The 12,024-nt window shown below is 42.7% G+C and overlaps 2 protein-coding genes across 4 annotated transcripts in view; both read right to left on the minus strand.

The window, feature by feature from the left end:
- LOC115536915 (B-cell receptor CD22-like) overlaps positions 1-7,953 on the minus strand; it is a 132,093-nt gene extending 124,140 nt beyond the window's left edge. For 2 of the 3 annotated variants that reach the window (XM_030348384.1, XM_030348383.1), the window contains exons 1-2: positions 7,715-7,945; positions 7,471-7,577 (exon numbers count right to left, since the gene is read on the minus strand). In XM_030348384.1, coding sequence (XP_030204244.1) covers positions 7,471-7,525 — 55 coding nt within the window. In that variant the 5' untranslated portion in view covers positions 7,526-7,577; positions 7,715-7,945. Of the gene's footprint in view, positions 1-7,470; positions 7,578-7,714 lie in introns of all 3 variants that reach the window. The other variant, XM_030348391.1, reaches the window with a different exon arrangement.
- Positions 7,954-10,259: 2,306 nt separating this feature from the next.
- Positions 10,260-12,024, minus strand: part of LOC115536918 (B-cell receptor CD22-like) — a 92,975-nt gene continuing 91,210 nt past the window's right edge. Inside the window, exons 10-11 of the mRNA XM_030348399.1 lie at positions 10,884-11,017; positions 10,260-10,729 (exon numbers count right to left, since the gene is read on the minus strand). Coding sequence (XP_030204259.1) covers positions 10,687-10,729; positions 10,884-11,017 — 177 coding nt within the window. The 3' untranslated portion in view covers positions 10,260-10,686. The remainder of the gene's footprint in view (positions 10,730-10,883; positions 11,018-12,024) is intronic.

Here is a 12,024-nt window from a genome sequence, read left to right on the forward strand (position 1 = left end):
AGCGGGTGTCGGAGAATTTCTGCAGGCGTTTTTTGTTGTGATTGTTTGCATTAAGCACTGTAGGCGCTTCGGTGAGGCACAGCCCCGCCTTCTGCAATGAACCAAGAAAGCCCGCGCCGTGACGAACGGGGGATTTGACCCCCTCGGTTTTACACAGGAAACTTGAGATAAGAAGGTGAAATCGCCGGGCGTGCCAAGCTGCGACCGAACCGGCTTGGCAGTGTAAAAAGACCTAGGCTATAGCATCATCCAGCCCAACAATATGGGCAGGATCTAAACCAAGCTCTCCTAATCGGGTCAGCAATAGCCCTGTGTCAATGCCTAGCCTCTGCGTTTGAATGATAATGAATGAATGGAACATTGCGTTTTTAATGACTACAACTATTCTAGACTAGAGCGTAAAGCATGTTTCAGAAACCAGCACATTAAGATAATTGTAGTTGTCGAACAAGCTATTTTAGATTTTTGTAATATGGAATTATTTCAGGGGGGAATATGCTGTGAAAAAATTTACGCACATTGAATTCAGGATTAGGACTGATATATATGTCGGCATAGGCCTAATCAATTGTGTTTTAATATCTTTAGCATTCATATTAGTGCAGTCTATTCTTTTCGTAGGCTACTCTGCTATTGGCCTTGATGGGGAGATATTTTAACCCTCTTCAACCCCATTTTCCTGCAACATTCCTGCGTCTCCCCCTCCTACATAGCCCGTTTCAGCACCGTGTCAGTGGACAGTTACAATCCTACGAACGTCGTGAGTGCACTGAACGTGCGCGTTCATGTTAAGAGGAGTTTCAGGAAACGCTCCAAAGGAATTCACGATGGTTCGCAAGATCCATCGTGAGAATGATTGTAGGAGAGAAGATCCATCGTTATCGGGAAACGAGGCTCAGGCTTGGCATGCACAATCATTATGGCACTGAATAAAGGCTATAAGCAACAGTTCTCTAACTCTTAATTAAATGATTTAGAGTGGCAACAGAAGAATGCTAACCAGGTCACCAGATATCATTTGTTGATTGTCGCTCCAAGATAAGGGACATTAGGTTTGGATGTGATGCTACTTCTTCCAGGATCTTACTCTTGCAAGTTCCTTTAAGTTGTGCTTCAGGCCAAACTAAATGGATAATGTTGTAAAATGATGTAGAGACAGCTGTAGAGGCCAGTTCCTTCTCTAGTGTGTCCTGAATCTTACTGAATCCTTACCTGTTACCAGTAAGGCTTCCGCATAAAGACGCAACTTGCAGTCAGCTGCCCTATCATAACATTGACATGAATCAAATACAAAACAGGGCCAAGGATTTATCCCAGGGGGAGCCCACAAGTCAACTATCTGGCCTCTGATACAATTTCTCTGACCTGGCCCACCATCATCTATCCATCAAATACCATTTAAACCTCTCTATTGATGTGTCCCTTTGCCAAACAAAATGGTGTTGTCTTCTGTATCAAAAGCTTTAAGTAGATCTAACAGGACCATTCCAGTGTAATTTTCTCTGATGCTTTCCATATTTATATCATAATAAACAAGTTGACTGGGACAAGTGTCTGCGTAATGTGTCTTCTTGAACCAGACTGTAGACAGATAGTCTGTGCTTCCTGTGCTGACTTGCTGTCCAGGTCAAAACTCTCAAAGATAGAGGGACCATTATTTCCAGAGCTAAATGCCAACTCTGAGACAAAGGCAAAGCCACAGCTGAAGCGATGAGATGAAACACAATCAGTGTTTAAACTGATGTCAATCTTTTTTATCGTTGTTTAAATAGATCTTGAAGTTAATTTGCTTTCCTTAATCTTTGAGACTCACAAAAATGTTCATTAACTGCATTTTTTTAAAAGCACGCTTGGCTTTAGCTTGCCTGATTTCTAAGGTTCTTTACTGATCGTTAATCTTGCACGTTTTTAAATGTCTAAAAGATCATTAGTAATCCATGTAGCTGTCTTCTGTTTTTAATCATTTTGTATCAAAGGAGTTAATGTATCAAGAACTAACAAAAAAAATATCTGAAAATAACCCATGCTATATCTACATCGTCACAATTTAGTTCACCTGACCAATCCTGCTCCCTTCATGTGCGAATAAATCACACTTTTGTGGAACGTTTCAGAAAACACATAATGCACATATCGGATTTGCCGTACGAAAGAAAATAGCTTAGCTTGTGATCTCTAAAGCCAATGTTTAAAACGCCTGACATTTACCCGATACAATCATAAAATCTATAAATTATGCTCTATTCCATTGGTTCTCAAACTGTGTTACACGTACAACTAGTGGAACGCGTGCGCTATTCAGTGGTACGCAAAGGAATTCATTCTGTTTGTCTTAGTAAAGGATGGGTTAGTAATAAAAGGCTTCCTGTGTCTCACCTCCTCCACAGTATCTGGCCTTCCTCCCTGTCCACATGCTTTTCTGGAGGCCCTCATTCTTCTGGAGAAGAGAACAGAAAGATGAAGAAGCAACTGCAGAAGTGAAGGAATGTGAAACAAGAAGGAGAGAATATCTCACCACATCCAGAGGAAGACAAGGAGGAGTACGGTGGCCAGTAGGACAACAATGCCTCTCACAGCTACTGTTGTTGTCCATGATGTTGATGTCGATTTCAAATCCTGAATACAAACTACAACATAAATAGGCCAATGTTTAACTGTATGCCTGTGTTGAAGGTGTGTGTGTCTGTGTGCTTTCAAAATGACCAATTACCTTTAATTAACAGAAAGGTGGAATTATAATGTCCGAATGTATTATGAGCTTGGCAGTAATAGTATCCTTCTAGCTCAGATGTGATATTAGTGATGGTGTAGTTCTGTCCTGATGCTTTCACTGAGTCGTCTTGTTCCCTGAACCAGGTGTACTCAGCTGCTGGGTTGGCATCACTGCTGCAGCTCAGAGTCACTGAACTGCCCTCCTCTATTTCACCAGAGGGACTCACGGTCACTGAGGGGGTCTTTGGAGCGTCTGTTATGAATACAAAATCATCAATGTTCTTCCTGAAGTTATGAAACCGTGTTTAGTATTAAGTAAAATGCCAGGATGTTATAGAATATTTTTTATACTAATAAAACACAACTACATATTTACTGCCCATCTGGAGACACATAGAAACATGTACAACAGCATGTACATTTATAATCATGACTGTATTAATGATAATTAAAATGTTCATGGATTTATTACAAGATGAAATTAATGAGGACTAATGTGGACAAAATTCAAATATTTATTTTATAATAATAATATATCTGTAATATGATGTTAAATATATGTTTTACTCACATGTCACGGTTATATAGATCAACTCAGATTTTGTCCTTAGCTCAGTCTGAGCTAGACAGTAGTACTGTCCAGAGTCTGCAGACAGGATGCTTCTAAAGACGAGCTGTGGTCCCTGCTTCATCTCTCTGGAGTTATAGTCTGTATTAACCCTGAACCAGGTGTGGTTAGCTGCTGGGTTGGCATCACTGCTGCAGCTCAGACTCACTGAACTGCCCTCCTCTATTTCACCAGAGGGACTCACGGTCACTGAGGGGGTCTTTGGAGCGTCTGTTAAGTTACATTTCATTAATAATAAATACCGGCAGTTTGAGTCCATCTACCGATAGAGGGAGGAATGTATTTAGGCTATGTATGTGTGTGTGTGTGTGTGTCTGTGTCTGTGTGTGTGTGTGTGTGTGTGTGTGTGTGTGTGTGTGTGTGCGTGTGTGTGTGTGTGTATGTATGTATAATGTATGTAAGTATGTATGTATATATATTTACATTTACACTTAGGGCATTTAGCAGACGCTTTTATCCAAAGCGACTTACCATAAGTACATTTGTCATAAGAAGTGAAACAATATATCGCTGTCGGTACAGTAAAGATGTTCATAGAACCAAGTGCAAGTACTAACACTCGCAAAGGCTCACAAATTACCCGTACACAGCAGTGATAGCAGCTACTGCAGAAGCTACACATAATTATGACCTCTGTATATCTCTAGGACTGTTCATCTGATCTACTTCACACTTGCCGCGCGTATTGCTGAGAGCTGAGGATGTGCAGTGTTGACTTATTTGGACACACGACACGTTCAACATTAACGCACTTTGAACTAAACTGTGCAGCAGTGGGGCGGGGCTTCAGGGCTCTGCAGTTCACTTGGTCACTGTACTTGGATGCTGGATACACAACCGTTATATTAGTCTAACAATAACTAGAAGTGTCTCTGTATGTCTGAATGTCCTTTGATCAACTTCTCTTGTCGCGGGCGTGTTACTGAGAACACAGGAAGTGCCGTGTCGAGGGTGAAGTATTTTAAAGGAGTGACGTTTGATAAAGCTGCTAGCAGCAATACAGGAGGCCAAGCGATCGGCCAGTTCAGCAGAGGCTCCTTTTGAACGGGCTCTGCACTAGTTCATGGTAACATGTAGTTCTGTACCCTAAAGGGTCCATTACATCTGGTATCATGTCAGTATAGTGTGTAGTGGACTTACAAATGAAAGGAGAGCGGATATGTTCGTATCCTTCAACAGTACATGAATAGCTGTCTCCAGACTGAATGTAGATCTTGTAATTCTTCCCCCCCCGTCTTCCCTTCATTCCATTCCTGAACAAGATGTAGGGAGGGTCACCAGCTAGACCACACATACTGTGACACTCCAGCTTTGTCAAGGTAGGAATGGTAGGGTGAGGAAAGGACACCTTCACCTGGAGGTCTGGGTGTGGGAACAAGTTACACACAATAATTATTATATAACAACACACTCCCACACATACACGTACTTGTTCTCACTCATGCGCGCGCGCGTGCACACACACACACACACACACACACACACACACACACACACACACACACACACACACACACACACACACACACACACACACACAAACACACACACACACACTAGACTCATCGTTTACCTGTTACAGATAAAGTCACTCCAGGGTCACCAGTATATTCCCCACCTGGTAGGTTTGTTGTTAACCTAAACTTGTAGACAGCAGAGTCACTCTGTCTCAGGTCTTTGATCCTCAGGGTACATGTTCCATGACATCTGGACCCGGTACAGCTGACATCTTCACGGCTGGGTTCAACACGACCTGTATAGTCTGTATCGTGTTCCAGATCAACTGGCTGATACTTGTCTTCTTTAGTAAACCACAGTGTTCTGACTGTGTTAGGGCGGTACTGCACGTTGTCAGGGTATTCATAAGTGCAGTTGATGTCAACTGTTGCTCCTCTTAAAGCACAGACATTACTAGACGAGTAAGTAACTGTCCAGTCACCATTTCCCTGAAGCGCTGTGAAAAAAGAAACACATCTCATTGAGAATACAGAGGTTCACCTGATGAACAGACCAGAATACATAAAGAGATGGAGGCTGGTGGGTGGAGATGGAAACTACAGATACCCCCCCCTGCAATGCATAATATATTACACTACACTAACTGAATAAAACACACTAACAGTTAAAGATCTCATGGCATGAAAATTTCACTTTCTGAGGTATTCCAACACTAATATGAGTTCCCCTAGCCTACCTATGCTCCCCCAGTAGCTAGAAATGTTGTTGGGTGTAAAATGAGCACTAGGCATTTTGCTCTGCCTTTTCCCCCGGGGAGAAGCCACCTCCCCCTTCTCTGCCTTGCAAGCCCAGAGAATTAGGACCGCCAATGAGACACGACGGTTTGAGCGCCACATGTGTGTGTGTGTGTGATTACACACACTGTAACGCAAGTGTTGTACACTTCTTTGTTATTTGGATTACCGTTCTGCTGTTGGTGTTATGGCGCATAACACATCGGTTCTTTGCCGTCTCTAGTATTTCCACAACAAGACTGTAGTGGGGGTTATCTCAGACATGGTTGAGAAGGAATTGGGGGAAAGGAACTTTGGCTTTGACTCCCTTCACTCCCTGAAGTTTTCCGACATGGAGGAGAAAGGGATTGTTGCCAGCGATTGTCTCCCGCTCGAGCCCCGCTTTCCGCTCCCCGCTGCCCGCTGCCGAGGGACCAACGCCTCGGCGCTGCCCGCTGCAGGAGGCGTTGTTGCCCAAGCGCTTCCCGCTGCCGAAACGGTGGTCCCTCGGCAGCGAGAGAAGGGGGGCTCAAGCGGGAATCAATCGCGGGCAACAATCTCTTTCTCCTCCATGTCGTGGTTCAGTCTACTTCAGATTGATGTGGACGTGGAAGAACCAGAGACGTCGCAGAACCCGTCGTTTGCGATTCATAATACCGTCTGGAGGCGCACAGCTTTTGGCCGTGATAATATATATTATATGACATATATATCTATGTATAATATAAAGATATAGAGCTTCAGATATAGAGCTTCAGGACTCCCACCGGAGCACCCGGAGTGTTCTAGAATATATCAGAACAAGCTGTGTGCGCCTCGCCATTGGGATACATCCACTGTAAACAGAGCGCATGGTACCGTGGCCGCAAGCTGCTCAGGGCCACACCCCCACCCTCCTCCTTGACCCGCCTCTGTCCTCCTCTTTGCATTAAAGCTACAGACACCAAAACAGCGTGTTTGGGGAAAGCTTAATGTGCGACTGGCTCGTAGTGGCTGTAACTCTGCCTCACGGCTGAATTTTGGGACCGTCTTCAAATACTGTGTTAGGGGCTCACTAATATCTATATTAAAGCACCCATAAAGTAGCATGCCATGGGACCTTTAATGAATTATGGTAGTGTAGGGTACTGTGTTTAGTGGCCATAGGCCTCGGCCCTGTAGTGCTTCTGTTGGAGCTATGTGACTAAAAGCTTTGTAATTACTTAGATGTGAAGACAAGGAATGTAGAGGAGAGGAGGTGAGGAGAGGAGTCAAGGAGAGGAAGTGGGAATAGTGCAGAGGAGACAAGTATGGCGAGAAGAAGAGTGGAGACAGGGAACATATAGGAGAAGAGACAAGGAGGAGGAGAGAATAGGAGAAAAATAGAGGAGAGGAGCCAAAGAGAGGAGAGGAGACAAAGAGAGGAGAATAGCAGAGAGGGGAGGAGAGAGGCGAGGAGAGGAGAGCAGGAGAGAGGCGAGGAGATGGCATGCAGTGTCTTCACTATTACTGGATCATAATTCTAACATTGCAGCAGATTCCATGTCTTAATCATCATTAATAGAATAAATGGGAGGAAAACAGTAGCTTTTGACTTTTATGTTTTTTCAAAAAGCAGAAAAGTAACTCAATTAACCCTCTGATGATGTGAATAGTTCAGGATTGTCGCGCAACCAGGAAATGGCCAACAGACCTCAAATGACTAATGAACCCTATCGGAAATATATAAAGTGGACCTTTAGCAGACCGTATTCTAGTGGTCTGTTTAACCATACGTTCTAGAGGGTGATTCTTTAATGTTATATTTATTATTCTTCTATCTACATCATGCTGTGGTTTCACCCTCTCCTCGTTCCAGTTGGTTGGTCGTCTTGTTATTGAAACAGTTCAACTAAATATTAACAATTTAAATGAACCAACCTGGTACTGACAGAAGGAAAGCTAGAAATCCTCTTGCTGCTGATCTTAAATCCATAGTGAGGCCTCTCCTCTCTCACTCTGTTGTTCTGGGAGGTATTTGAACACTCCTGAAGGTAGAACATAAAATAAAATAGTCCATACTATGAGAAATACATCAGTTTTTAACACTTTTTAAAATACTGTTTACTCTATGAATTACATTTGTTAAGCATTGAAATAAAGTTAAGAAAAGAAAAATTCTTACTGTAGCGCAGAAAGCTGGTCTGATATCTAGTCTGTGGTCCCAGTTTATCATGCAGTTAGCTGAACAGACACCACAAAGTATTGAAAGACTTCCTTCCTCTTCACACTATGATTTGCAGAAAAAGGAACAGAAGCCTGAACTACCGTGTCTGGTAACCCTTCCTTTTACAGTCCCCTAATTACTAGGTATTAACCTGGTAAATATATGGTAAATATTGTATATTATTGGGTAATTTAATTACCACTGGTAATAAGAAGGTAAATACAGAGGAAATACGGCTTAAGTACTAAGAAAATTCTCCACTAATACCCATCGACTCAAATAAGTACCGTGTAGTTGAAACTGTTTTACGATGGTAATAACTCAGATATAATTGTGTACTTCCCAGGAAAGTAGGCAACCAATTCTTAGAAACAACTCTTCTTGTACCCATCAATTCAAATTACAATTGTAGTTCTCCAAGGTTTATGTTGGTAACAGCCCAGGTTTAATAATGTACTATCTAGAAATTAACATAGTACTTTCCAATAAGTTACTATTTCTTAGTTAGTTATTGTTCATAGCTGCTGATGTTTGATGGACAGCAGAGACACGCGGCTTTTTCCAGGTGGGGCTGAGCAGCGCAGACCGTCTTCCAGTGCTGTTGCGGTCACAGTGATGTTTTTATCCTTAATCATTATTTCATAAGGTGTAACGTGTGTGGCATGAGTGTCCACTTTGCCGTTTACTTTCTTACGGAAGCATAGAAATTTGGTTTCCAGATAAATGAGCTTTTGTACACGTCTTTAATTATATCTGTGTACACTTGGGGCAGGTGTATTTCCTCCAGAGCCCTTATCATGATTTTACCTGGAAGAGTTCCGAATGCGTCAAAAAAACTTGATTGAATCTTGCACTCTCATGTTTGAAATCATCGATAGCCGTTTTTAAGAGACACATGTTCGTTCATCCCTTGCTTCTCTATGTAGGCCTTTTGCTCAGTGGACAAGATGTTTGCATCCACCAGCCAGGGAAGGATACGTCTAAGAACGCATTTCATGAACACTTTGTAAATTGTTGTTAGAAGGCTAAAATCCCTCCAAGTGCTGGGGTCATTCGGCACATTGTCGTTTGTGGGTATTCTATGAATTAGTGCTCCTTTCCATGATTCAGGAACACGTCTGTTAATGAGACAAGTCCTGAAGATCGGTAATTGTGTTTCTTTCCAAATGCACACTGTGGCATCCCGCCCCGTAAGCCTCGGCCCGGACCAGCCCGAGGGTTGGTCCTGGATGGCGTGTACCGCCGTCACCCACCAGACGGCGACCGAGAGCAGCCCTTTCGCCTCCCCAATCAGCGTGATTGGGGGACTGGCCGGTGATTGGCCGAAAGCCGAGGAGGCAGTATAAAAGGACTGACATTTGGACATCACGGCACGCACGGGAGACCTAGGAAGGAGGTAGCGCTCGGGTCCACGAGCAGCTAGGGGCCCACAGAGGCCCTAGAGACCGCGTCTCCACCGAGAGTGCCTTGTTTGTTTGATTGTATATAATAAATGCCTGGGATGGCGTTAACCCTCGATAAACGTGTCGTTTGTACCGGTAAACCGGCTCATTCGAGGAGCGGGTTGCCACAACACACACACACACACACACACAAAACCAGACTCACACCCATTAATCTTCTGGCCTGCTGATCCTAACGCACACACCTGGAGGCAGCTGAACACACACACACTCTACCACTACCACACACCCACACCCACACCCACACACACACACACACACACACACACACACACACACACACACACACACACACACACACACACACACAAAATAGTGTGTGATGTCTGGTTACTTGAGTCTTACTTCTCAGAGGGTTGCTATCCCCAGGATGTGGGACAGCACAACTCCAGAGAACAACACTCATGTGTTGCTCAGTGAATGATAATCTTTCTTTTAACAATCGTTTCCTTCTTTTTTTTTTCACAGACAACTTCCATCATCGGACAATCATACAGTAAAACCATCCTCCATCCCTCCCTCCATCTCTCCCTCCCTCCACATTAAAAAAAAACACTGAAAATACCTGCAGTAAACAACCAGAAGAACAGGAGCACGAGTGCTTTCCGAATCAGTTATGCTATTATGGGAAGAAATCAGATACAATTTAACAAATTACCAAGTCATTTCCAGCATTGAATTTTGATCAAGTTGGTATGGAGTATGAAAAATATAAATAAAAAGTTGGGCTTATTTTTATCAGATTTTTGTACCACATTTGTTCTATGGATCGTTATTTGCTTGATTACTAAAAATTGCATGAAAGATCCCTTATCTTACTAAACAGACATATTTTCACAGTGATGGTGGGACCTGAGTAGAACGAATTGTATTGCTCTTATCACAGCTACAGTCTCAAAGGGCTTCACTTGCCCACATTATAGGATTCTAAATACTGCCTAAACCTATTAAACTCATATCTAAACATCTACATAATGTAGAAGTGTGTGTTACGACTAGACCTACCTCAGGAGAACGTGACAATAGATGGAGTCAACCCATTAAAAGTAGTCATTTATTAAAAAAAGCGTTGAAATCAAAAAATATCAGAATGAGGCATGAAAAACATTTTTATGTTAATGTAAGCATCACATAAGGTCGAAGGTCCAATGAGATTGGATACTTTCATTTTCACATTGATTGATTACCGTAATATATATATAATTGATTAATATAGCACAGTAATGGTAATGACATCACAGGATCACCATACTCAAATATTAATATTACCATTAATAAAATGCAAAGATCCCATATTTATGATAGAAAAGTAGAAAACAGTGGAAAACAGCCTTAGGATGTTCAGCAAACAATCAGCCATCCTATTGTCCTGTTTCAACTGGATGAATCAGACACTATGCTCAGTAACACCATTTAAATCCTGCTGCCGCTGCTGGTTCACACTCTGGGGTGTTTATTTGACGGTGCTTACAACTCTGAGGTTCCTCCCATCTCCGTCTGGTCCTGGTCCCTGAAAGAAAACAGAGGAGATATGAACTTCAGTCTCCCTGTAAAGCAGATCCATTAAGTTACAAAACATAGAGTCTATGTTGACCACAGAGTAAAGGACCTCATCTGTGTGATCTGATTTGACACAGGAGCAAGCCAATCAGTGAGGCACTTACTGGTTGTCTGAGGAAGAGGTGTGGATGATGGCACAGTGATGGCCATCCTGCTCTTTTATTGGTTCTCTCTGTGCTGCAGGCGCCAAGCGATTGGTCAGAGCTGAGACGTTTTCATACACAGGAACAGGATGTAGCTGATGGAGAGTGAGGACAGAAGAACATTTAAAAAAGCACTTCAAACTTCCTGAACACAGTCATGAAGGTCATGTGTTTCTGGTTCATTAAGAGACATTTGGTGGTGTCTATTGGTCCCACCTTGCTTCATAGCAAACATCCCTTTGTCATGTTGTGACTCTTAAATCAGAGACAAGGATATTGAATTCCACTGAAATCTATCAGTGGAAAAGCGCAGATGACCTGACCATGTTGCTAATGCACCATGGCAATGTGGCACAGCAAGCAACAAGGAGCTGTTCTATTAATAATATCATACATATGGTTTAGCTTCAGCTGGTTCACATGACGTGCCACTGAAAGAGACTGCCAAGTTTAAACTCCTGGGATCCTATGTGTGTTATTGGAAAGGCATTTAAGATGTATCTGATTACATTGTTACATTGTTTTGCACTCAATTTTTTAGTTTCTGTGATAAAACAGTATACCAGCGCCCTGCTTCCCGAAAGCATCGTTAGCCTAAGTGGATTGTGTAGCGCGTCGTACGAGCATAGTATAGTTTTCACACCGTTTCCCGAAAGCATCGTTTGTAACGAATGTCATGAAAAGGCTCATAGCTAACGAGGACTCCAGGGTTACTCGTAGGATGCTTAGAGCATCGTTAGCCTACTATAGCCTCAGTGGCGTCACCAGCGGACATTCCGTGTATTGGATGCGTTTTATTAAAACCCATCCAATACCACGGAATGCCCAGCTGGTGCAATTTCGCAACCAAAGACAGTGGTTACCGTTGATATATTACTCCTAGATTACTGATTTAAACAGCAAAGAAAGAGACATGTTAGAAGTCAACAACACCATAATTTATTGCAGCAATTTAAAATTCCAAAAATACTTGCGCAGCCAAAAATGTATTAATCAAACGCCACGTCACAAGGCATATAATAAAATCAAATGATTACATTGCTCTTGTGTGGGAGGTCGCTTGGAGCGGCACTTGCTGTCTCCCTCTGATTTTAATTCAACC

This window comes from Gadus morhua, chromosome 23 (assembly GCF_902167405.1).
Source record: "Gadus morhua chromosome 23, gadMor3.0, whole genome shotgun sequence".
In the NCBI taxonomy this organism is placed as follows: Eukaryota; Metazoa; Chordata; class Actinopteri; order Gadiformes; family Gadidae; genus Gadus; species Gadus morhua.